Source organism: Gopherus flavomarginatus, chromosome 2, assembly GCF_025201925.1.
Source record: "Gopherus flavomarginatus isolate rGopFla2 chromosome 2, rGopFla2.mat.asm, whole genome shotgun sequence".
Lineage (NCBI taxonomy): Eukaryota > Metazoa > Chordata > Testudines > Testudinidae > Gopherus > Gopherus flavomarginatus.
The window spans coordinates 187,785,624-187,810,971 of NC_066618.1; the positions used below are offsets into that span (position 1 = coordinate 187,785,624).

A 25,348-nucleotide genomic window follows, 5' to 3' on the forward strand; every position below is an offset into this window, starting at 1 on the left:
TATTTTAAAAGAAGCAGCAAAAGGTCAACATATATTAACTTGGATAACTGGAGCACCTTTCCCTAAACCTGAAAAATTGGAAGTTTTTTTACCTTGTAGATGTTGAAAAAAGGAAATGATAATATGCTCAAGCCTAGTTTTATTAAGGTATTAATTTTGGCTAAAGTTTAAATGAGCCTTTGTTTTGTAACTGTGTGTATGTATCTCTTTAAAGTAATTTTAAAATTACAGTATGAGAAACATGAATAGAAGGCCTGCTCCATTAGTGTCCATTTATCAACAAAGTAAAGTATTAAGCTCAATAACTTAACTAAGCAGCTTAATTTTGTCTTTATCCTGGAACCTAGATAAGTGTTTTTAAAATATCTTCTCTGACAACTTCCTAAGCTATATTTGTGTTACAGGTCATTGTGCTAGAAGCGAAAGACAGAATTGGCGGGCGTGTGTGGGACGATAGGACTTTCAAAGGAATCACTGTAGGAAAAGGAGCACAGATCGTGAATGGCTGTGTCAACAACCCAATAGCACTAATGTGTGAGCAAGTGGGTTTCTTCCCTGCAATGATTATGCATTATTGTTAGTGAAAGTGGTCTAATTACAAAGCCATGTAGCATGTATATATGTGTGAGTGCCATGGTTTTGATCCACGAGTTAATATTTCTGAATATAAAAGTTTCTTTCCAGGAATTAGGTGGATCGGCCTCTTATAATCAGAGCAATGATTGAGCTAACCTTAAAATAATTTGTTTCTTTAAAATATCTCCATTTTAACATTAGTCACCTTAAAAAAAAACAACAACCAATCAAACCAAATGATCCTTCACAATAGAATTGCTTGTGGTAAGGCTGGTCTTATTTGTGATTGTAATTATTTCCCTGATACATTTAAGTCCTTTATGAATTCTAAAGTATAGAAAAAATCCTTGGTTTCAACTACTACCTTTCAGACAGAGTACTATACATGTATTTATTGTCTTGAATGGCTCTTTAAATACAGTTAAGTTTGATCTATGCCACCTTTTAACTATAAATGAAGCAAAAGACGAAGTGCTTTCTGAGTGCAAATTTTTAATTGAAGATCTTGCAGCACACAATTCAAATGAAATTATTGTCCACTTGGATTCAGGAAAGGAGGTGAAGAAATAACTAGCTCAGAGAGATTCTGCTCAAAGTATCTGTAGTCCATCTCTTAGGTGAAACAAGTTAATAAAGAAAGTTCTCATCTTAATGGGTGAGAATAAGAGATTCTGATGAAATGCTATTCTAACTCGTAGCAACCAAATTGACCATAGAAAAACATCACTTTCGTAACCATCCTTAGTAGTACTAATCCATATACGGAGAAATGGTCAGTCTGTAAAGCATAAGAGTTTATCAAGTTTGAGAACTTTAGGGCTTAGCTGTATTGCAATAAAAACCACATCTGGTGATGCAATTTATGACATGGTTGGTGTGATTTAAAACATAAATCTGCCTTGTAAGTGATATCTGTGTGGTAACCATGTCTTTGATTAGTGCTACAGCCTTGGACAGAGCAGGGTTTTAGCACAGTGTCAGGCACATTGCTAAACTAAAAATGGCTAGGCACCAGCTGCAAGAAGAAGCCATGTTTTTGCCTGTAACTGCAGATAACGTTGTGACAGTCCCCAGCAGCTTGGTGGTTGTAGTATAGATAAGCCCTTAATCTGGAGTTGGCAATAGTTTTTCAACTGTAAGCCCCAGCTGACCTTAGTGTGGTTTTATGGCATTGTGGGGATTTGTGTATATTGTCTCTCAGTGACTTCCAGATGAAATCCGCATAGGCTACCAGTAAAAAGGTGTGTTTTAACTGCCAACATTGCAAACTCCAAAGCAGCTTTATGTTCAGATCCCAGGCTGAGTTTTTGCAAGTGGAACTTAGCTAACTAGTCTGCTGGAGACCAGGAGAAAATCTAGCTCATTTTCCTGTAACTGTCCAATGCTCTATGCCACTGGGAAGAATAATGGGGAAAAATAGCAAAACCTTATTTTAATCAGAAAAGTGAGAAGGAATGGCTTCTGAATACCCAGAGGGAGCTCATATGTTTAGTAATAGTGTGTGATCATTTATTTAGGGTATTTTTTACTTTTTTAAAAATAAAACTGTATTTTGAAAAGAGACCTGCAGTGGGAAGCAGCCCAAGGTCTCACAGGATAAGTGGATAGAATGGGGAAATCTTAGGCCATATCTCTGACTAGGTAAAAGTGCATTGAAAAGAATTTGTGCTGCATCTCCATGTAATTGTTTCACTTGGACTTTGGAAAACTTGTCAACTCTTTATATGTGACTTTTAAAAAAAGAAAAAATACTGACAGTTAGCCAAGTAAAGCAAGGTTTAACGCTCAACTCAGTGGCATCCCTCTGTCTCTCTTTCTGTCTATAATGCAATAATTTTTGAATTATTGAACATCTGATCAATTCCAGAACATTTGGGGGAATGTTTTAGTCCTCTGTGGGCAGAACTATATTAATATTGGTGAAAACTGGAAGGAGCAAATGGTGGAGACACAGAGCTCCTGGCTTCTGGTTGGCAGACTCCACAGCATGGAGGATACACAGAGCCCCTGGCATGAGAGAAGGGGCCAAGAGGTTGCAGTGAGTCTCTGAAATAGAGTGGGACGGAAGGGTGGGACACAGTTTGTGGGATGTGTGTGGAGGAAGGGAAGGAGCTCCTGCTGTGTGCAATGCACTCTGCCTACAAAAGCAACAAAGTGTGCAACTCTCTAGTTTCACTATTTTCTAATCCTTGTATTTTTGTACTGCCTTTGAGGTATTGTTGCTTAAAAATCATAGGTTTGGTTTAACTGCTGAGTTTCAGGTTCCATTCAGAAGTAAATTTTTGTATTATTTTAAGAGGTTGAGATTCATGTCTAACCTGACCAGTTGTTTAAAGTGTGCAAAAACTCCCATGTTAGCAACAGTGCCTTATTCCTAAGGATTTACCTTTCTTTTTAAAATGTACTTGAGCAGCTTATGAAGTGAATTTTCCCCGTAGAAATTTTACTCTTACTCATTTCTTTTGAAGCTTGGCATTAAAATGCACAAACTAGGGGAGAGATGTGATTTGATCCAAGAAGGTGGAAGGATAACTGACCCCACTATAGATAAGCGCATGGACTTTCATTTCAATGCCATCCTGGATGTTGTCTCAGAATGGAGAAAAGATAAGACCCAGCATCAAGATGTCCCTCTTGGAGGTAGGAGAGGCATTGTCCTGGACACCAGAGATGTTGACAACATTCATAAGCATAAGACTAAGGAGGCTTTTATGCCAATTTGCTTTTAATTTCGTACATAATTTGGAGATTCTGAATATTTGTATGTATGGTTGGCCTTAAACTTCTAGGCTCCATTAAAGTCAATGGAATTCCCTAGAGCCAGGATTTCACCCCTAGATTTGTAGTCCAGACCATATCTCATTTGAAGAGTAATTTTTTCCTACATTGATGGTAATACAGGAGATTGGTGTGACAAAATGAGAATGTTCTTAAATTTTTTCACTGAATACTGTGTTGGTGCCTCAGTTTCCCCTATGCATTTCTTAAGTATCTAGGTGGTGGGATAAGGGTGTGCGATTGTTGCAGAGCCCTAGAGGGCAGGGGTGTGCAAGGGTCTGCACAGAGAATGGCCGACACCCTGTCTCCTTGCAACTAATGGCCTGGGCCCCTCCTCTGCAAAGGTGCCAACTGAAGGTGTTGGAGAACAAAGAAATCAGGTGACCTCCTGACCTGGAAAAGAAACAAAGGGAGAGGAGGGGCTGAAGAGTTTCAGTTTGAAGCTGGCTAGGAAAGTGGAGGGAAGGCCAGACAGACCTCCTGGCATCCCCTGGCCCCCAAGATGGACCTGACTAAGGGGGTCCTGTTGTCTGTACTGCAAGACCTGTCTTGGACTGTGTTCCTGTCATCTAAATAAACCTTCTGTTTTACTGGCCAGCTAAGAGTCATGGTGAATCACAGGAAGCCAGGAGTGCAGGGTCTTGTCTCCCCCAACTCCATGACAATTGGATCAGTTGTTTTCATAGTTTGGCCATTTTTAATATAACTATCCTTGGCTTTGGTACTACCACCAGTGTGTCTCTAAGGGTATGTCTACACTGCAGTTACACACCCTTGACTGGTCCATGCCAGCTGACTTAGGCTCAGGTTAAGGGGATTTAATTATAGTGTAGATGTTCAGCCAAGTAGCTGAAGCAGTTTTGGTTGGATAGAGACGGTCAGGGCAGCTGTGATTTTATTTTTTAAATTACATTTTCAGAATATAGTTCTGCTTCTTTTTTCTATGATGAGTACACACAGAGTAAGGGCCTGATCCAAAGCCCACTGGAAAACAAGGAAGAGAATCCATTGTTGAATTGGGCCCCATATGGCTCAAATCTTTTGCTTATGTGAAAATTAAACAGAATTCTGTAGAAGGTGGCATGCAGAGTAGGATTCATGTTTGCTTTGGGGTTATTTTGTTTTTGTTTTAATTTTTTTTTAATGAATTAACCTTGGGGAATGAGTGTTATTTAAACCTCATCACTGCAGCATGATGTATTGATGGTAGCTGAACAATGAATTTCTCTGCTGTCTATGTTGGTTATCCTAGATGGCTTATTTTTTTTTAACCAGACTTTTTTCTGAGGTTGACAGTAATATCTACTCTCTTTTTGAGGGCAGTTCTCAACATACGCTGCCTTATCTGTATCTGAAATCAAATTATTTTAATCCTAAACCAAATTAGGGTTTCATCTGATCATATGTGAGAGATCTTGCTGGCATATATTCTGTAGCAGCTTTTTCACTAAATAAGAAATAAATTTGAATGAGTATTAATAGCTAACTTACAAACTTGTGTGATTCCGAGAACAATGTACTATGATCACCTGTTTCTACATTCATAATGTAAATCTGTTTCTGTACAGAGAAGATACAGGAGATCTATAAGGCTTTTATTCAGGAGTCAGGTATCCAGTTCAGTGATCTGGAGGAAAAAGTACTACAGTTCCACCTCAGTAACTTGGAGTATGCCTGTGGCAGTGACCTCCATCAGGTGAGTGCATGATTGATTAAATATGTGATGAAACAGGTCACACATCACCTCTATATTGGTGCACATAACAAAATCCATTCCGTACATGGAGGTAGAAAATTAGAGGGAACGCTGTTGTGTTGTACTGGCAATATATGTATGTGAGTGCAGGTATGTACTTACATGTATCATTTTACCTGCAGTAGTCAGTTTTCTAGTGCTGTATTAGTTGCTGTGAAATATTATTGGATAAATTATCTGTAGCCCTTGAGAATATAATAGAACCTCAGAGTTATGAACACCTTGGGAATAGAGGTGGTTCGTAACTGAAATATTCGTGACTGAACAAAACATTATGGTTGTTCTTTCAAAAGTTTACAACTGAATATTGAGTTAATATAGCTTTGAAACTTTACTATGAAGAAGAAAACATGCTGCTTTCCCTTTATTTTATTAGTAGTTTACGTATAACACAGTACTGTACTGTATTTGTGTTTTTGTTTTCTTTTGTTTCTGCTGCCTGATTACATACTTCTGGTTCCAAATGAGGTGTGGTGTTGACTGATCAGTTCTTAACTCTGGTGTTCATAATTCTAAGGTTGTGATGGTAAAAATGATAATCATGAACATAGCTGCTGCATTATATTTTTACTATTTTAGTAGTAGAATACTTTCATTTTCAATAGAAAGCCTATGGATGACATACCTTTACTCTTAGTTCCTGCCCAGTTTGCTGAGAACCATTTCAAACCAACACCTTCCCTCCCCCTAGTATTATTCAGCCATATGTTTTGGGAGTTTTGCTGTTGACTTCACTGGAGTCAACAATTTCACCCTTTGATTTTAAATCTCATGTAATCATGCTTGTTAACTTTGTAGTGGCACCAATCCGCTGGCCTTAGAAACAGACCCCAGAGATTTATTTATTACTTCTCTTTGGACAAAGTTTGCTGTTTCAAGCATCTTTTATATTTGATATGAAAATGGCTGTTAGAATTGCACACTCACATTCTATTTAGCCTTTCACTCTGCAGGCAGGCCCACTGATTGGTGCAAAACCACAAACAAATGGAGCAACATTTTGAACACTCCCAATCTTCTCTAAGAAAACTAGAACATTCCACGGAGATGGGGAGGATCTGATGAAACTCTTTATATTCTGTTATCTGAGTACTAATGCTTAAAAACCCTTATTGATATAACAACACTGTAGCATCTAATCATTTGAGAGATTAGATAGCTGTATACCCTTGTTTTGGTCGGAAAACGCCTTTTACTGGTACCTAAAATGTTTTATGCCTATACACCAATCGTTTTCACAGTGCTCTTCTTGCACTGTGGCAAATGATGCTCTCAGCAGGGTATTGCTTAGTAACCTATCCAGACTGTGTCATTTTGCTTAATTAGACAATTTGCATAGTGTAGCCTCATTTAGATAAAGATTTTGCCTATCTTTCTTGATTTTGCCATGCATCAGGTGGCATCTGATCCCCTGGTATGGAGGGAACCAGTTTAGCTTCCTCTACATGTGTGGCTTTTATAAAGCTTACACATTGTCTCCCAACTGGTAGACACAACCTATTATATCCTTTCCACAGGTATCTGCACGCTCATGGGACCACAATGAATTTTTTGCCCAGTTTGCTGGAGATCACACCCTTTTAACACCAGGGTATTCTACCATCATAGATAAACTGGCTGAAGGGGTTGATGTTCGACTTAAGCTTCCGGTGAGTTGTAAAATGGTGGTGTCAGGGGATCAGTCAGACTCATAGCATCATAAGAGCACAGCTCCTAAGCTACAACCAAGGAGAGGGAGGGAGGGAGGGGAGAGCAGCTAACTGGAGAGAAAAGTTTCAGAGTGGTAGCCATGTTAGTCTGTATCAGGAAAAAGAATGAGGAGTACTTGTGGCACCTTAGAGACTAACAAATTTATTTGGGCATAAGTTTTCATGGGCTAAAACTCACTTAATTGGATGCATGCAGTGGAAAATACATTAGGAAGATATATATACACAGAGAACATGAAAATGTGGGTGTTGCCATACCAACAAGACTAATCAATTAAGGTGAGCTATTATCAGCAGGAGGAAAAAAACTTTTGTAGTGATCATCAGGATGGCCCATTTCAAACAGTTGACAAGAAGGTGTGAGTAACAGTAAGGGAAAAATTAGCATGAGGAAATAGTTTTTACTTTGTGTAATGACCCATCCACTCCCAGTCTTTATTCAAGCCTAATTTCACAGAATCATAGAATACAAGGGTTGGAAGGGACCTCAGGAGGTCATCTAGTTCAACCCACTGCTCAAAGCAGGGCCAATCCCCAGACACATTTTTACCCCAGGTCCCTAAATGGCCCCCTTAAGGATTGAATTCTCAACCCTGGGTATAGCAGGCCAATGCTCAAACCACTGAGCCATCCCTCCCCCCACTCCCATTTGCAAATTAATTCCAATTGTGCAGTTTCTCATTGGAGTCTGTTTCTGAAGTTTGTTTGTTGGAGAAATGCGACTTTTAGGTCTACTCCTCATTCTTTTTGGAGAGAAAGAGGCTTTTGAAATGCCTGTGCTAGCTTAAATGGGGGAAGAGGAGCACCTGACAACCAGTCAGCTGGCTTTGCCCAGCCAGTGGCTAAGCAGAGGACTAAAGAGGGTATTGAAGGGAGGCACCTCACATCCTGCTATACATATCCTCTGGGTTTCTCTGATTCCCTGCTATCCAGTCACGGTTGTCCCCAGTGAATGTGACTGGGTATTAGCTTTGAAGCATACAGACGCTGCCTCGGTTATGCAAGCCCTGACTTACACAAATTTGCACTTACCGAAAAAGTTCCATAAACCTGAAATAATATTTTCAAGTTGTGGAAATTTTTTGTATAATGTACGGGTATACGTTTCCAACTTACGCAAAATTCGAGTTACGCAAGGCTTTCTGGAACGGAATGATTGCATAAGTCTGGGGGTGTTTGTACAAGCATCTCTTCATATTCCACAGACAAATCTGGGTTTGAGATAACTATAACTAGTTTTGATGTGACGGAAGAGGAGGAAGCTTTGTTTGTTTTTTAATTATTTCTGTATAATTTCAGTGTTTAGATTTCATCTCAATTGTCAGCAAGTGATTCTATTTATAGCAAACCTATGATACTGGAAATATAGGTGGATATCTGCATCCTAGAGGCATAGTCTAAAATTTATGACTAACCTAATCATGGTATTTAGCAAGTACATAAAATTCAGTCTTGAAAAAGTCACTTTTGTAACTAACTTGACTTTAAAAAACATATATTTTCCCTTCTTTCATGTGTCAGGCTCCTTAGCTTTAGCATCCTTACTAATGAACTGTTTGACTTCTACCCTTACCATTTCTGGGAACTCCGCAATAATCTTGAGAGAACTGTCTATAACCTTGTTATCCTCCTCTTCATATGATGAGTTGCTTCATTTGAACAGTGAACTTTTGTTTCAGGTTCCCTTTTTCCACCGTGGCTAGTTTTTCTGATGTAATGTGCCCTTCTGCATCAAATATGGGAGTTAACGTATCGGGAGGTGAACTTTATAGACTTGTAATAATTTGCTGTACTTTGAATGTGGATTGTATTATTTCATAGAATTTTTGGTGTATCACTATTGCTTTCCCTTTGTAAATCAGGTACACAGTATAGACTATTCTGGGGAAGAAGTCCAGGTCACTACAGCAGATGGAACAGTGTGGACAGCACAAAAGGTAACCAGTATGTTTCAAGTTTATCTGTATTTAGATCATAGATTCTTTAGAGGTTTAAAAAAACCTGTATATTTTTACAACTTAATTGTTCAATGACCCATGTTTGGTTGATATAGTGACCGTTCTTCACTGGGCATGTTTGAGTTTGGAATGCTAATTTATATATACTGTGGAAACTCGCTCATTTGAACTAATGACCTCTTCAGAATTACCTGAATTTTGCAAGTGAAACAAACACAGTTTTAAAAATATCTAAGATTAACGGATGATGAAGTGTCCTCTGCTTATTTTGATGATAGTTTTAATTATAAAGATATTTCATAATGCACTAATAAGACTAGTATATTTTTATTTAGCCTTAAACAACTATTTGTAAGAGTCAATCCAATATTCTGATGTGAGTATTAGGACAATATAAAAGAGACATAATGAAAATCAGCTTGCTTTAGTGAGGGTGGCAGCTGTTTCGTTATAATCTGCACTCCCACCTCCCTCCTCTTTTTACATTATCTAGCTTATTTACTCCTTTTCTCTGGGAGTAGGTCTTTTACCTTTACTACTGAATCGCCCCTCATTTCCTATCACTCCAACTGCTCTAATCTGCCCAGTCTTGCTTCTTCTCAAATGTTGAGGCTGTGTGCAGCTTTGGTCAAGGCTAAATTTACACCAAAGAAAACCCAAGCAGAATAAGACATGAAGCTGTTGTGCAGGGTGTAGAGAGAGGTAATAAAAAAAAAAGCCATTTAGAAACGCTAGAACTGTAACTATCAGGAAGCATTACTACTGTTAGCATAGTTCATCTCTGTGATGTAAGTCACTCTGCAGACCACATCTTGAGAACCACTGTACTGAGGAGTCTCTTCTCCTCTGAATGTGTGATATGGCTGCCATTAACATGTAGTGACAGTAGACACCAAGTTGCCGTGGGAGAATTGTGCCTCTTGATCTTTGTTCTGTTACAAGAACGATGGGTACTTACAATGAGAGATTAGTCTTAATTGCTTTGTAAAGCTTTTGCTATTGTTGTGATCATGATTCTTTATTCTTCCATAGGTTTTGGTTACGGTGCCACTGGCCCTTCTTCAGAAAAATGCCATTCAGTTTAATCCACCACTGCCAGAGAGAAAAATGAAAGCCATTAACAGTTTGGGAGCAGGAGTCATTGAGAAGGTACATAATTAAAATTACTTTTTAGTTAGGGGAAAGAAAATGAGCATCAAGTGCTTTGAGCCTCTTAGTAGGAGGATTCTGTCTTGCAGCTTGTAGCATAATTTCCTTTCATGCTATAAGCATAGAGCTGCTGTGGTATGCCTGGGTATGTATATTGTGAAATTTGCTTTCATAATTTTTTTTCAACCTGCAGAACATACATTTAAATAAATAAAAAAGCATAGAAGAGCAAAATGGTATCTGGATCCTGTATGTTCATTTTTCTTTCTTTCTTTTTTCATCCTATTTTAACCATTTTTTTTTAAACAAATTACTTTGTAAAAAAATCACTGCTGGTCTTTGAACTTTGTGCCTGCATCTGAACAATGTGTATGGTAGTGTACTAAATCTAACAGTCGTAAGTGGTGAAATCCACCCACTCCAGTTCCTTTGTAAAGTAAAAGGGTCAGAGTGGCATAAAGGGACACTGAAAGACCCATATTTGCCCTGGGGAGGGTTCTCCCTTCCCCCACTAGTGCGTAAGTGACACACAAGACTATCTCTGAGGCCATGGCTACACTCACACTTTACAGCGCTGCAACTTTCACGCTCAGGGGTTTGAAAAAACACCCCCCTGAGCGCTGCAAGATACAGCGCTGTAAAGCGTCAGTGTAATCAGAGTGGCTGCACGCTACACCCGTAAGGGATGTGGTTTACATGCAGCGCTGGGAGAACTCTCTCCCAGCGCTGCCGCTCCGACTACACTCACACTTCAAAGCGCTGCCGCGGCAGCGCTCCCGCAGTGCTGCCGGGGCAGCGCTTTGAAATTCCAAATGTAGCCATACCCTCAGGTTCCCCTCACATTGACAAATCCTTGTGTGCTGGGGGTGGGGCTGGCAGGAGGACTGTGCCAAGGGCACACAGCATTGCAGAAATTCCAGGCATTGCTGCACCCTATAAGACAACCGTCCCTCTGGGCTTATGAGTTCTGTGTCATGCCTCATAAGAGGTACAGCACAGTATCTTGCCCAAGGTTTTCTGTAGCCAAATTGATTGGCAGCATTACTCAGATTGTGCTTTTTTTAATCTGAGAGACAGCAACAATTTTATACCATTCTTCTTTCTTGATAAACAAAAAGACCCAAATATCCTACTCTGAGGAGGATATTTGGGTACCTGAGGTTGAGGGGAAAGAGAGAGATACATTTTAAATACAGAGGTACAAGGCAGGTTGCAAATTTTGTAATGTGAAATTATCTCTGACTGAATCTTTTCTCTCTCTCTCTCTAGGTTGCCTTGCAGTTTCCTTACAGATTTTGGGACAGCAAAATTCAAGGAGCTGATTTTTTTGGTCACGTTCCACCTAGTTCCAGCAAACGTGGGCTTTTCAGTGTGTTCTATGACATGGATCCCCAGGTACCATATGCTGTATATGGTGGAATGTCAGTATTTTCAATTGACATTTAAAAAAATTTAGTTTGAAACCCAAGTGCCAAGAATTACTGAACAATGGAAGTTTTCTTTGCTGTTTGCTCCCTTGCTATTATAAAAACAGCACCAGTATTTTTCTGTAGGAAAGAACAGATTGTGAATTGACAACACTCTTTTTAAAGTATTGTTTTGTAGTAAGTAGGAGACATTTTTCAAGACTGGATGCAGAGCGATCCTTATGCAACTAGGATGTCCTGGTTTTAGGTCTGAAAGATATGGGCTTCTGGGGTCATACATACTGGCTAAAGTGCTGTAGAAAGAATGAGGAATTCATTTCCCATCTTAGAAATATAAGTCTTGGTTCTCTGTTTTCCCTACACCTTGTGTAATCAATTTAAACCAGTAAGGGGGATAGAGAATCAGGCTCATAGATTGGACCCATAGTCTGGCACCGCCGCAGTCAAATTGGCTTTGCCCATAACAATAATAAGGCTGTAAGGTCAGTTCAAAAGCTATGGATTTTAATACCAGCTCCAGCCTGTGACGGACAGCAAGTCTTTCCGCCCCCCTATCCCCCCTTCACTTTCAGTGTACCTTGCCCTGTTATCTACTACTTTTTGTGAACAAGTAAAGAGCTTTCTGTAACTTGCTGGCTTTTCCAAGAGACCCTATGAAGACAATGTCCTGTAATCATGTGTTCCTGGATGACCTTTAGAAAAGGCATCTGCCAGTATTTGAGAAGTTACTCCTGCAGAAAGATTCAGTATGCTCATGGTGGGGGCTCTTGAGGATAAATGGGAGCTTCTGGTGTGATTCTTAGGTAGCAGATTGTTCTCTAGCTTAGTAATGATGGTATATTAATTGCCCCATAAAGATGAGAGGGAGGAATAGCATACTGTGAGCGAGATAAGGCCTTCTGCAATATTCTGTAGCCGCTGCTCTTTCACTTTTGAAACTCCTGATAGCTGAGTTTTGTGGTAACAGAGGTAAGCAGGACCGCAGCAGATTTAGGGCAGAGCACTTGGTTCCTGAGCCAAAACCCAATGAAGTCAATACAAAGACTTTCATTGACTTCAGTAGGCTTTGTCTCAGGCCCATAATGACTAGAATCCTAGTGGGGCCTCTTCTTGTTTCCGTCTCTTGAAGTTAGCAGTGGAGCTTTAGCATTGAACTGGAGATTAGATCTGGCACTGAGAATGTGACTTGTATGCATGAATGTAAGCATGTTAACATCCTTTGTGTATTTAGGCTGACAAATAGATGGGTTCCAGTAAATTCTGCACAGTTATAAAAAGGACTAATTCTACCCAATGAGGTTCTGTATTGTCCTCTGACTTTCTTCTAGTTTTTTCATATTTGAGAGTAAAAACTACAGAGGATAAACTTTCTTAGGGATCATAATTGACTTGGTTCAAAAAAACGTTAATTTCCCACACTGACTGTCTATTGGGGACACTAGTAATTTAAGTTACTTTCTGGACATTCTTAGTATTTCTGAAATGATATCAAATGTTAACATTTTGATTCTAGGGTAAATATAGTGTTCTAATGTCAGTAGTTACCGGAGATGCTGTGACAACCATTAAGAATTTAGATGACAAACAAGTACTACAACTGTGCATGACTGTACTTCGAGAGCTGTTTAAGGAGCAGGTAAGACAAGTGTTTTTGTGTCAAACAAGAATTAACTTGCCACAGATTTAAAGAGGGACTGGCAAAGAAAAAAAAGTTTGTGCCCTTTTATTACTTCACTATGATGTAGAAATAAGACCTGAAATGTGGTGGGTTTTTCTGCCTGTCTTTTGTCCGAGAAATAACAGGAATGTCAAGTCTGATCTTCTGTGATCACAGAAATGGGAAGTGGGAACTATCTTAGGCCTGAAATGAAGAAATAGGGGCGTTAATTTGTAAACCAAATGGGAGTTTTTCTTCTACATGTTTTGGTTAGAGGCATTAACAAAAAACAAAGTTTAAACAGTCAGAGTAAAAATCACTTCCCAGTTCATCAGGTGTCATGTGCTTGATCTTTCTGATGTTATCATCCCACTAGTTCTCCATCCACACAGAAAGTTGTGTAGGCTAGACAAGAGCTGGCTTTCTAATGTGAAAACCAAGCAGAATAAAAACTTTTGTCTCCACCCTTTTCTCTCTTCTCCCCGTGCCCCAAAAGGGCAAGCCTTCCTTATATATCTGTTGGGTACAAGTCCTCTTCCCCTTCTGTCTCTTGGCAGGTCACCTTTGAGATAATAACTAATATCAAAGTTTATTATAAACACTATTGTCAATTCTGCGGAAGCAGGAGATCATTACTTTGCAATAGTAAAGTAATGATCTCCTGCTGGCTGAACTTTTCCCTCATGATATTCCAGAGCGGCTCTGATTTTTAACAGCTGGACGTTAAGGAATACTTAGTAGCTATACTGACCTCTGGATTCTTTGAGTTGATGCGTAAAATAAATGTTGCTGCTGTTAATGTCGTATTATTTTGAAATGTGGATCTTGTTTGGAGCTTTCTGTTCTGAATTAGCCATATGCAATTCCAGGAGTTGTGTAATGCATGATGTACATTGGTGACTCTAATGCTCTGAGCGAGCCCTTGCTAACAGTTGGTGCATACAGAGTCTATGCTCACTTCCAGCCACCACCCCTTTGATGGGAGAGATTTTAATGAAGCAGCCAGCCACCAGCAAGGATGAGGCTAATGGCCTCAACAGAAATTACACTAAAAGCTAACTTTTAAGTGACTCACCCAAAGGAATAAGATGGTTACTCACCTTTGTAACTGTTGTTCTTCGAGATGTGTTGCTCATATCCATTCCAGTTAGCGTGTGTGCGCGCACCGCGTGCACGTTCGTCGGAAGATTTTTACCCTAGCAACACTCGGTGGGTTGGCTGGGCACCCCCTGGAGTGGCGCCACTATGGCACCGGATATATATACCCCTGCCGACCCAGCCACCCTTCAGTTCCTTCTTGCCGGCTACTCTGACAGTGGGGAAGGAGGGTGGGTTTGGAATGGATATGAGCAACACATCTCGAAGAACAACAGTTACAAAGGTGAGTAACCGTCTTTTCTTCTTCGAGTGCTTGCTCATATCCATTCCAGTTAGGTGATTCCCAAGACTTACGTAGGCGGTGGAGTGGGAGTGAAATGTGGCAGAATGTAAAACTGCTGAGCCAGAGACTGCAGCATCTCTTGACTGTTGAACCAGAGCATAATGCGAAGCAAAGGTATGGACTGAGGAGCATGGAGCTGCGCGACAGATCTCGTGGGAAGGTACACGAGCCAGCAAGGCGGCATATGAAGCCTGAGCCCTGGTAGAAGGCACAGTGATGTGGCTTGGGGAAATATGAGCCAAATCATAACAAGTGCAGATGGACGCCATCACCCAAGATGAGATCCTCAGAGGAAACGGGTAGGCCTATCCTTCGGTCTGCTACCGCAGCAGAGAGTTGGGTGGTTTTACGAAATGGTTTTGTCCGCTCAATATAAAATGCAAGCGCTCTACGGACCTCCAGGGAGTGCAATTGTTGCCCCCATTGCGTTGAGTGTGGTTAACATGAAAGGCTGAAACTACCTTAGGGAGGAAAGCCGGGTGTGGTCGTAACTGCACCTTGTCTTTGTGGAACATAGTGTACGGCGGAACCACTGTAAGAGCCCTGAGCTTGGAGACTCGTCTGGCTGACGTAATGGCTACGAGAAAAGCTGTCTTCCAAGACAGGATAGCAGCGAGCAGGTCGCTAACGGCTCGAATGGAGGAGACATAATTCTGGTTAAAACCAGGTTTAGGTCCAGGTTGGGGCTGGGCGGCATACTTGAGGGTATAAGCGCTCCAAGCCCTTGAGGAACCTCGAAACCATGGAATGTGAGAACACGGAACGTCCACCTTAGCCTGGGTGGAAGGTAGAGATGGCTTCCAAGTGTACCCTCAGCGATGATACCGCTAGGCCCTGCTGTTTTATGCCAGGTGTAGTCCAAAATAGAGGGGATGGAGACCTCAGTAGGAGTAAGATGAAGCGTTTCGCACCTGTAGGAGAAATGCTTCCACTCGGCCAGGTACGTTGACCAGGTGGAAGGCTTCCTGCTACCCTGGTTTAGTCACACAGCAGCCACACCGTGAGGTGAAGAGACTGCAGGTCCAGGTGGCAAAGCCTGCTGTGGTCCTGAGTTATGAGGTCTGGGAGGAGTGGCAGGGTAATTGGGTTGGCTATCGACAGGTCGAGCAACATAGTGTATCAGTGCTGCCTGTATGATCATCATGATGCACGCTCTGCCCCTGTGGATTTTCAGCAGGACCCTATGAATCAGTGGGGACGGCGGGAAGGCATAAAGGAGTTGGCCCTTCCACGGCATCAGGAAAGCGTCCGAGATCGATCCCGGGGAGAGACCTTGTAAGGAGCAGAACATCTGGCATGTCCTGTTCTCGCTATAAGCGAACAGGTCTATGTGGGGGGAAAAAACCCCACTTCTGGAAAACAGAATGCATTACATCGGGGCAGATCGACCACTCGTGAGACAGGAAAGACGTGCTGAGTCAATGCGCCAAGATGTTCCGAACGCCTGGGAGAAAGGACACTACCAGATTTATCGAGTGGGCTATGCAAAAGTCCCAGAGATGGATGGCCTCCTGACAAAAGGGGGAGGACCATGTCCCTCCCTGGTTGTTTATGTAGCACATGGCCGTTGTGTTGGCTGTAAACACTGAGACTCCACGGCCTCGCAGCTGCTGCTGGAACCCCTGGCACACCAGGTGGACTGCTCTCATTTTTGGACCTTTATGTGAAATGCCAGCTCCTGAGAAGACCAAAGGCCTTAAGCTTGAAGGTGACCGAGGTGAGCACCCCAGCCGAGAGATGACGCGTCCTTCGTCAGGGACATTGAGGGCTGGGGAGGATGGAACGGCATCCCTGCCCACACCAGGGAGGGAGTTAGCCACCATTCTAGGGAGCCTAGGGTGCTCGAGGGAATGGTGACTATCATGACCATTAGGTCCCTGTCCGGGCGGTGCACCAAGCTGAGCCAAACTTGGAGAGGACAGAGGCGGAGCCTGGCGTGTTTTGGTTACAAACTTGCAGGCAGCCATGGGACCCAGGAGACCAAGACAAGTGCGAGCCGAAGTCGTTGGGAAAGTCTGCAGACCTCGGATGATTGTTGCCATCGCCTGAAACCGCGGCTGTGGTAAGCAGGCTCCAGCTAGATCGGAGTCCAGGATAGCTCCTATGAAGTCTAACCTCTGCGTGGGAACCAGAGTGGATTTTTCTATAGTGATCATCAGGCCTAGATGTGTGAATAGGTCCTTGACGATGCCCACATGCTGAGTGATTTGTGTCTCAGTGTCTCCTCAAATAAGCCAATCGTCCAGATACGGAAAAATGCATATCTGATGTCGGCGGAGGTAGGCGGCGACTACGGCCAAACACTTGGTCAATACCAGTGGGGCTGTAGAAAGGCCAAACAGCAGGACTGTAAACTGGAAGTACTGACGGCTGGCTAGAAAGTGGAGGTATCTCCTGTGCGGAGGGAAGATGGCGATGTGAAAGTACGTGTCCTTCATATCGAGGGCGGCATACCAGTCTCCAGGATCCAAGGACGGTATAATGGTTCCCAGAGATACCATGCGGAACTTCAACCTTATCATAAACTGGTTGAGTCCTCGCAGGTCTAGGATAGGTCTGAGACCTCCGTTCGACTTGGGGATTAGGGAATAACGGGAGTAAAACCCCTTGCCCCTTTCATCCATTGGCATCTGCACCTCTTGTAAGAGGAATTGCTTGTGAGAGGGGTCCCTGAAGAGGGACAGGGTTGGAACAAATTGGAGGTGGTACCCATACTCCAGCGTGTGTAGGACCCAGCGATCTGAAGATAACTGGGACCCCGCCAGGAGGAAGTAGGAGTGGGATCCCAGCCTGTAACTAGTACGCCGCCCTAGGGTGCACCTTCGGAAGTTCGTCTTTAGTCTCCGTGGTGGTTGCGAGGGACCTTGATCTTGGCCCTCTTGGGGTCCTGACTGTTGTCTGCGACCACCTCGGCTGTGCCGCCTGCCAAAGTCCTGTCTCTGGCTAGGCACAGAGTACGGCGGCGTGGCTGGAGACAGAAAGGCCTGCGTTTGGTCACCGGTATATGCACGCCGAGAGAGCGCATTAGGACCCTGTTGTCCTTCAGGCTTTGCAGCCTGGGGCAGGCTTTGCCGCGAAGAGGCCTTTACCATCAAATGGTAAGTCCTGAATGGTATACTGCAGCTCCGGCGGGAGGTTTGAAACCTGAAGCCATGAGAAGCGCCTCATGGCAACATCCGAGGCCAGAGGCCTGGAGGGAAGTTCCGGCCACCTTTTTCCCTTCCTCCAAGAGGGCAGCGAACTCTTGGCGGGAGTCTTGAGGGAGAAGCTCCATAAACTTACCCACTGCCACCCAGGTGTTATAAATATAGCGGCTAAGCAAGTCTTGTTGATTTGCCACCCAGAGCTGTAAGGCCCCTGCAGAGTACACCTCGCGGCTGAGTAGGTTCATTCACCTAGCCCCCTTCGATTTCGGGGCTGGCGCCTGCTGGCCATGCCGTTCCCTCTCCTTAACGGACTGAACGACTAGTGAGCAGGGAGGAGGACGGAGATACAAGTAGTCATACCCTTTAGAGGGCACTATATATTTACGCTCGACTCTCCTGGCCGCAGGAGGATAGAGGCTGGGGACTGCCATCTAGTACCGGCATTTGCCTGGATGGTCCGAATAAATGGGTAGGGCCCCTCTAGCGGGGCATCCGGCGATAGAATGTCCACTACCAGGTCCTCTACCTCCGGGACCTCCTCCATCTGGAGGTCCATATTTAGTGCTACCCTCCTTAGGAGGTCCCGATGGGCTCTCAGGTTGTTGGTGGGCACATCAGAATCGCGGTCCTGAGCATAAGAGCTGTCCGGGTGGGATGACACTGATGCGTGTCTGGATGGCCATGGAGGTGCTGAAAAGCCATGGGCAGAGTCTCTGTCTCTATCGGACCTTGCCCAACTCGGCACCGGCCAGCGTACCGGTACCTGGAACGAGATCCAGACCTGCGGCCAGAGCGGTGCCGGGAGGTCGACTGAGATCTCGAGGCTCGAGGTTGGGAGCGGCTACGAGAGTCACGGTGCCTGTAGCGGTGCTGGGAGCTGGAACGGTGCCTAGAGTAGCGGGTCGGTGAACGGGATACCGACCGGTGTGGCGAGAGCAACCAGTACTGAGGAGGAGAACAGCACCGGGACTGCAAGTGGCATCGGGAGTGAGAGTGCCGACAAGACCTGGAGTGTCTGCGGGACTGTGATCATGAACGGTGCCGCTTGGCAATGAGATCCCTCGCCGTTGAGAATCTCTCCGGCGTGGAGGGAACAGTAAGCTCAACCACAGCGCGTACCGGGGAGCTGTCAGGCACCGGATTCGACGGCCCTCGTGGGACCGGGATGGACGGTGCTGACGTCGTCGGTGCCTCGGCAGGTGTCAGTGCCGGGCGATCCGACTTAGACGAGCTCTCTGGCTGCAGTGCAGTTGGCATGGAAGCAGCAGGAGCAGGGAGCTCAACCACGGCGCGTGCCGGGGAGCTGTCAGGCACTGGATTCGGCGGCCCCGTGGGACCGGAATCGACGGTGCCGACGTCATCGGTGCCTCTGCAGGTATCGGTCCCGTGCAATCCGACTGAGACGAGCTCTCTGGCTGCGGTGCAGTTGGCACGGAAGGAGTCGTCGTCTTAGGCTTTCTCGACCTCGGAGAGAGGGAGCGGTGCCGAGTTGACGTTGGTGCTGGCGCCGGCCGGTGCCGAGAGGCCTTGGCAGTACTGGCGCAGTCCGGTGCTGAGGAGGCGCTTCTGCCCGCCGAGTGACCAGTGCTCGGTGCCGAAGGCGGAGGGGTAAGTGACAGTCCTGCTCCTTTTTGTTCTCAGCTTAAAAGCCTTGTAAATGGGGCAGTCAGCTGTCAAGTGCGATTCCCCGAGGCGCTTCAAACAGGAGTCGTGCGGATCTCCTGTCGGCATCGGCTTGTGGCAGGCCGAGCCCGGTTTGAAACCCGGTGAGCCAGGCATGGGCTCCGACACCGGGTGCGGGGAAGGGGCTACTCCCCGAACCCCGCTATTACTAAACTATGCTAGTAAAGAAAAAACGTATAACTATATAGAATATACATATAAATAAATATAAAAGGATTATAACTATATACACGATAATGAACGAGAACTACGAGTAGCTAGGGAAGTGGAGGTCAGCTAAGCTGCACTCCACTGTTCCAATGACCGACACGGGCGGTAAGAAGGAACTGAAGGGTGGCTGGGTCGGCAGGGGTATATATCCGGCGCCATAGCAGTGCCACTCCACCGAGTGTTGCTAGGGTAAAAATCTTCAGACGAACATGGACGCGGCGCGCACACACCCTAACTGGAATGGATATGAGCAAGCACTTGAAGAACTTGAGTTTTCAGTTGTTCCTCAGAAAATATACTTGCGTGAGCAGCTGTTATAACAAACTATCTTCATATTAAAAGTTCATCTACTTACTATTCAGACCTCTCAAGAACTTACAGGTGGCAAATTGATATTTGGTCTCCATGCCTGTCTGATTGTTTTCTCCCCATCTTATACAGCCAGAAAAAGAACCTCCTACAAAAAAAAAAAATCTGTAAAACTTCTTTCAGGGTGGACTAGTTACTACAGTTTATAAAGACAAGATGCACCAGGAGTGCTTTCTAAGATGTACCCCACTATTGTAGAAATCTCAGCATTATTTCCCAATGTTGATCTTTAGTCTCTTAGTTGCAGAAACTTTTTGTGCATAACGTTGACCCTGAGGTTATCACTAGTAAACTGATGCGTCTTGTACCTGTTCAGAAGAATATGCAAAGTATATAGTCTGAGGGAAGAAGAGTTTCTTCTTCTCCAAATATAGCTGTATGCAGTATTACAACCCTTGTATTATGCAGACTCTCAAATTTGCTAAATTCAAAGCTGCATAAGTATATCCTGAATATTTCAAACATTAGGTTAAACATTTTAACAAGTATAATTCTTCACTGGAGGTTCCTAAAAACTCTGTTGGGGGGTAATATGTTTCACATTAGAAAAAATTACCAGGAATTTAAGCAAATGTGCACATCTCCTGAAAGCGTAGTAATAAGAGGTTAATGTGTACACTTTAAACAGGAAACATTTAATCTTGTACAGGAAAACTAGAAGAAGCTGTGTTAATGGAAGAAAATTATCAAAAATGTGTTCTCTTCATTATACTGCATAATTTATTTCCTTGATAATTCAGGACGTTCCAGACCCAGTTAAGTACTTTGTTACACGATGGAACAAAGATCCCTGGATCCAGATGGCATATAGTTTTGTAAAGACAGGTGGCAGTGGTGAGGCTTATGACGTTATAGCTGAAGACCTACAAGGAACAATCTTCTTTGCTGGTGAGGTAAATGTCTTCATTATTGTCATTCTAAAATTGGTTCAAGAACTTAATCTCTTTTTTACAACAAACAAAAGCTAAGTGCTGGGTAAAGAAAGATATAGAGTGGACATACATTTTGTAAATATCCCCATTCCCAATGCACCTTGATTTTGACCTACAGCACTTCCTGGCTTGTTGAGCTGGCACTGCCAGTTGTACTAAATTGTGGGATGGCTTTGTGGAGTAGATAAATGCAGACTAGGATGAGGCCACAAAATCTACTTACATTTTTTATCTAATTGTGATTTGAACTTCTCTGCAGAAGTGTGTGTAGTTGTAATCTGTCTAGCCCTATGAGCCAGAGCCTCTAGTTTTGAAAATGTGCACCAAAATTTATACCCAGAACAAGCTGCAAAATGGAAAACTGTTATGTTGGTGTGGATATAACTGACTTCAGGCTCTGTGGACATGGTTTTTAGGGATGTACAGTAACTATGATCTTGCCCTATGGAATACAGAAGAGCAATAGGCACTTTAAAAGACAAGCCCCTGCCTATGCATGGAGGAATGTCACACAAGTGGGTAATAATGATAAATTGTAGTTTTTCAGGCATGTCCATTATTGTAGTTGTTTTGCTGGTTTTGCATAATTATATTTGGATACATATGGTCAGTTTCTGATTTTATAAACAAGACAAAATGCATGTTCATATTGTAGATTGAGACTCATAATCGCCCACTGCATTTCAGATGGACTGCATAATTGACTCACTACTTCTCCATTGGTCACTAATGCAGCTGTAACAAACTCATGCCCTTGATACTATTGTGTATTGATATATGGAAGTGTATGAACAATCTCTCTGAAGTATTGTTCGAACTACCAAAAATGACTACCTCTGCCAAGAGTCAAACTTCTTAGCTTTAATGGATGTATGACAACTTCAGAGCTTACCTTTTTGCTAAATTCAATACTTGCTTTTTTTTCTTAAAGGCTTTTCTTGGGTTCATCTTTTTAACAAGCTGTTTTTAAAATTTGAGAGTATTTAATAGTTTGAAAATTGTTAACTGCTTTAGAAAATATCTGTGTAAAAACATGTATCAAACACTTGCACTACACAGAACTTCGTTTTGAAGCAGAGTTTTATTTTTGTTCTTCTATGGCTGTTTCAGAAAGTATGTAATTTTTATTTTATTATAGGCCACAAACAGGCACTTTCCACAGACCGTTACTGGAGCTTACTTGAGCGGCGTTCGAGAAGCAAGCAAAATAGCAGCATTTTGAATACTGACATTTGTGTCTATATATTTTTTTAATTGTTTTCTGTGGGTAAGACTTTCTTCAATTTCCCCTTTGTTATAATTCCCCAAAGTGGTACTAAAAACAGTATGTGGTATTTGAGGATAAAATCGTCATCTTTAATTTTCTTTCAAACCCTGTTACTACATGAAGTCATAGTTTTTCCTAATGTCATTTTTCCAACAAAGATATTAGTATCGTGTCAGCACTGACATTGGAGTCTCTTGCTACTGTGGCACACACAGGTCTACTAACAAAGCCTGCTGTGTGAGGCCTTTTTCTATATGGTTCAGCCCACGCTGTTGTAGTAAAATCACCTGTATTGAAGTTCAGAATAAGAGAGCAATTGATTTCTATACAGTATTAAAACATGGTGGATTATGGTGGGGCTCCTAAATTCATTTTGTTCTCAGGTTGATCATGATCAGAGTAGAAATTGAACAAACAAGCCAAATCATGGAATGACAATGGAGATGGTTGTAAGAGAGAACAAAATCCGTTTCATCTCCCCACCCTACCCCCAATAACCTCTTCTGACATTTTTTCAGTGTACTTACGGTCCACCAGTCCAGCTTTGGCATCTCAACTGTGTTCCTTTTTAAAGAAAAACTGCTGGAACAGTTTATAGTGCAATCAAAGGGTTATTGAAGCTAAAAGGTTTTTGAAAAGGAAAAAAGCTTCTGTTACAGTAAAAATGTCTCTGAAATGTTCTCCATGCTGCATATTTGGAGTTGTACATGTAGAGGAATGATCTTTATGATAAGAATAAGTTTAGGTTTGCTCAGTGTTGATCATGTAAGTAGGGTAGCGCAAAAAAATTGTATGGGTTTACTTTTTTTCCTTTGAAAGTGAACTTCCAAATTCACTTGAGCTAAGTAGGTGAATCACTTACACACATAATTGAGAGCTTAATTGGGGATAAAGAGGGTGTAAGTTATTAGTGGCTCATTCAGCTTTTGTATTTAAAATAGGTGAAGATGAATGAGGTAAAATATTCATGCTTTTTATGAAGGGCTGAAATAAGGTGGCTTGCACTTTGATTTAGTTTATTTGACGGTAGTATAAAAAAAAAAGACTCTGGAGTAATTCATTAAAGGATAAGCAGATACCTAAGAAGTTTTTCCCACAGGGGAAGGCAGCAAGAAATAAAACACACAGCATCCACACCTGCCTTAATATCCCATAGAACAGGGTAAATGGAACATGTTTTAAAGTAAAATTTAAAAAAATAATTTTTCCTCCTGTGATGTTACTGCAGAGTTCTGTGTGATTCTGGAAGGGAAATAAGCACTTAATTTTTCTTAGTCTCAAGCATGCACTCTCTTTAGAATGCTCTGTGTGTGACAAAGGAAACCACCTTGAGTTGCAGGGCCTAACTCCAGAAAGGTTACCTTTGGAAAAGAAGCCTGCTGAAAAGCAATTTTTTTTAGTCTTCTTCAATACCTAATTTGTTTTCTAGGGTAGAAGTGATGTTCAGATGTTAAATATTTTTATTTAATCTTTAATTTACAAGGTTGAAGATGTTTATATATGTAACTAGATCTGGTTTTCAGCTAAAATTCTGCTTTTTAAAATTGAATTGAGGATGTGACTGAAAGTGTAAGTGTTCCTTTTTTTTGCTCCAAAGAATGCTAATATTTACAGTTCTAAAATACTTCCAAATACTAAATTGTAACTGGCTTAAAGATTATATAGAGCAAGGCTTGAAATCCTTTTCTTATAGAAGTAATGGTAATCAAGGTTTACATTTTGCTTTTGTTAAATCATTGCTACTTTGATAATTCCACATTTTATAGACCAATTTATAATGGAAGAGAGATTTCAATGGGAAATTAAAAGTATCCATGGTGGGCAAAAGTGAAAGGAAGAGCTCCCTGCCTCTCTCAATGTACTATACAAGACAGCAAAATTTTAATAGGAAAGCAGCTTAGAAACAGAGTTAAATAAAAGAATAATTGGTACAAGCTCAGACTATGAATTCTGTTTACAGCCTACATCTACAGGCCTTGGTCAAAGCTCCAATCAGCTTCATAATAACTGTTTCTATGCTAAGAGCCTGACCTTTCAGTTAATCCTTAGTGTCTTAGATCTCAATTCAGCAGTCTATCCCTCTTCAACAAAGTATTTCTGTGCATGCTGAACTTTAAGCATGGGCCCAAGTCCTGTTGACAGCTGCATTGGAATTTATATACATTAACAATAAGCACATTTAAATGCTTTGCTGAATTAAGGCCTTATTAAAAAGGCAAAAATGAGGGATAAATGCAGAGCATTATGGTAAATTTTAAACTGTTTAGTCCATTCTGAATGTCTTACTACTTTGGTAATCAGGCATTTAGAATGTATTATGCTGCACTTCAGTTGTAGAGAAACAAGCATAAAATGATTGTTCCATTTTGTTTATACTAATTTAAGACTTTAAAAAAGTTACAAACCTTAAAATTGGCCTGACTTAAGTGTTGGAGAAGTTCTTGGGGACTAATAATGTCAAATTTAATTAAGCATGCCAGTTTTTCTAACTTATGTACCATTTATTCCCTGTAAACAAACAACTGGAGAATGGCTTTAAGTAAATTTGTTTAGAATATGACAAATGTCTGAAGGCAGAGCATGATCTGTTACGCTTCAACTCTGTGTGACATGGCAGCAGAATAAAACTGGAAAGTGTCCACTGGATGTTGCACATTGTTTTTGAAACTGATGCTAAGGATGTACTGAGCAACATGACAAACCCACAACACACTTTACTAATATCTAGAGGTAGAATCTTATTATAGTTGCACTTAAAAGACAGTTATAGAACAGCAAGTCCTGATTCTATTATCTATACAGTTATGTATCCAGTGTCTTTCAAAGGATCACAGAACACTTCATAAACCAACAGATTATTTCCTCACCAAGCAGTGACTGTGGTCGGGTCAAGAGATGATACTCTACACACAAGCTTCACCCATAGACCATACCCCTAGTTAAGAACCAGTGGGGTAGAGTTAGATCATAGCATTAACACTTATGCACTCTAGCTTTCATTAGCATTTTCCGACGCAAGGATGAGAAAAAGCATTTGAGGAAATTCAATAACTTCTATCTTGTCCACCTCATTCAAAGAAGGTAGTGACTTGGCCATGAGTGTTAGGTTATTTTTAAATTGTACTTCTAAACCTTATGTAACCATTGTAGTACTGCCCAAGGACAGAACAAGATTCAGTGACTAGTAACTTACTGCTTTACCAGGATTTTGAAATTGCCTGAATGCCTTTGGTAAAGCTGGTAAGATTGTTCAAAGCAATTGCACAAGGGTCATTTGCTGTAGTCATATT

General features: G+C 42.1%; 2 protein-coding genes across 2 annotated transcripts in view; one reads left to right on the plus strand and one right to left on the minus strand.

The window, feature by feature from the left end:
* The window catches only part of KDM1B (lysine demethylase 1B), a 44,060-nt gene extending 19,693 nt beyond the window's left edge, over positions 1-24,367 (plus strand). Inside the window, exons 13-22 of the mRNA XM_050941580.1 lie at positions 405-542; positions 3,045-3,216; positions 4,923-5,050; positions 6,628-6,759; positions 8,682-8,756; positions 9,810-9,926; positions 11,196-11,321; positions 12,867-12,989; positions 20,600-20,752; positions 21,930-24,367. Of these exons, the coding sequence (XP_050797537.1) occupies positions 405-542; positions 3,045-3,216; positions 4,923-5,050; positions 6,628-6,759; positions 8,682-8,756; positions 9,810-9,926; positions 11,196-11,321; positions 12,867-12,989; positions 20,600-20,752; positions 21,930-22,013 (1,248 nt within the window). The 3' untranslated portion in view covers positions 22,014-24,367. The remainder of the gene's footprint in view (positions 1-404; positions 543-3,044; positions 3,217-4,922; positions 5,051-6,627; positions 6,760-8,681; positions 8,757-9,809; positions 9,927-11,195; positions 11,322-12,866; positions 12,990-20,599; positions 20,753-21,929) is intronic.
* The window catches only part of TPMT (thiopurine S-methyltransferase), a 270,354-nt gene that overhangs the window by 38,199 nt on the left and 206,807 nt on the right, over positions 1-25,348 (minus strand). The window lies entirely within an intron of this gene.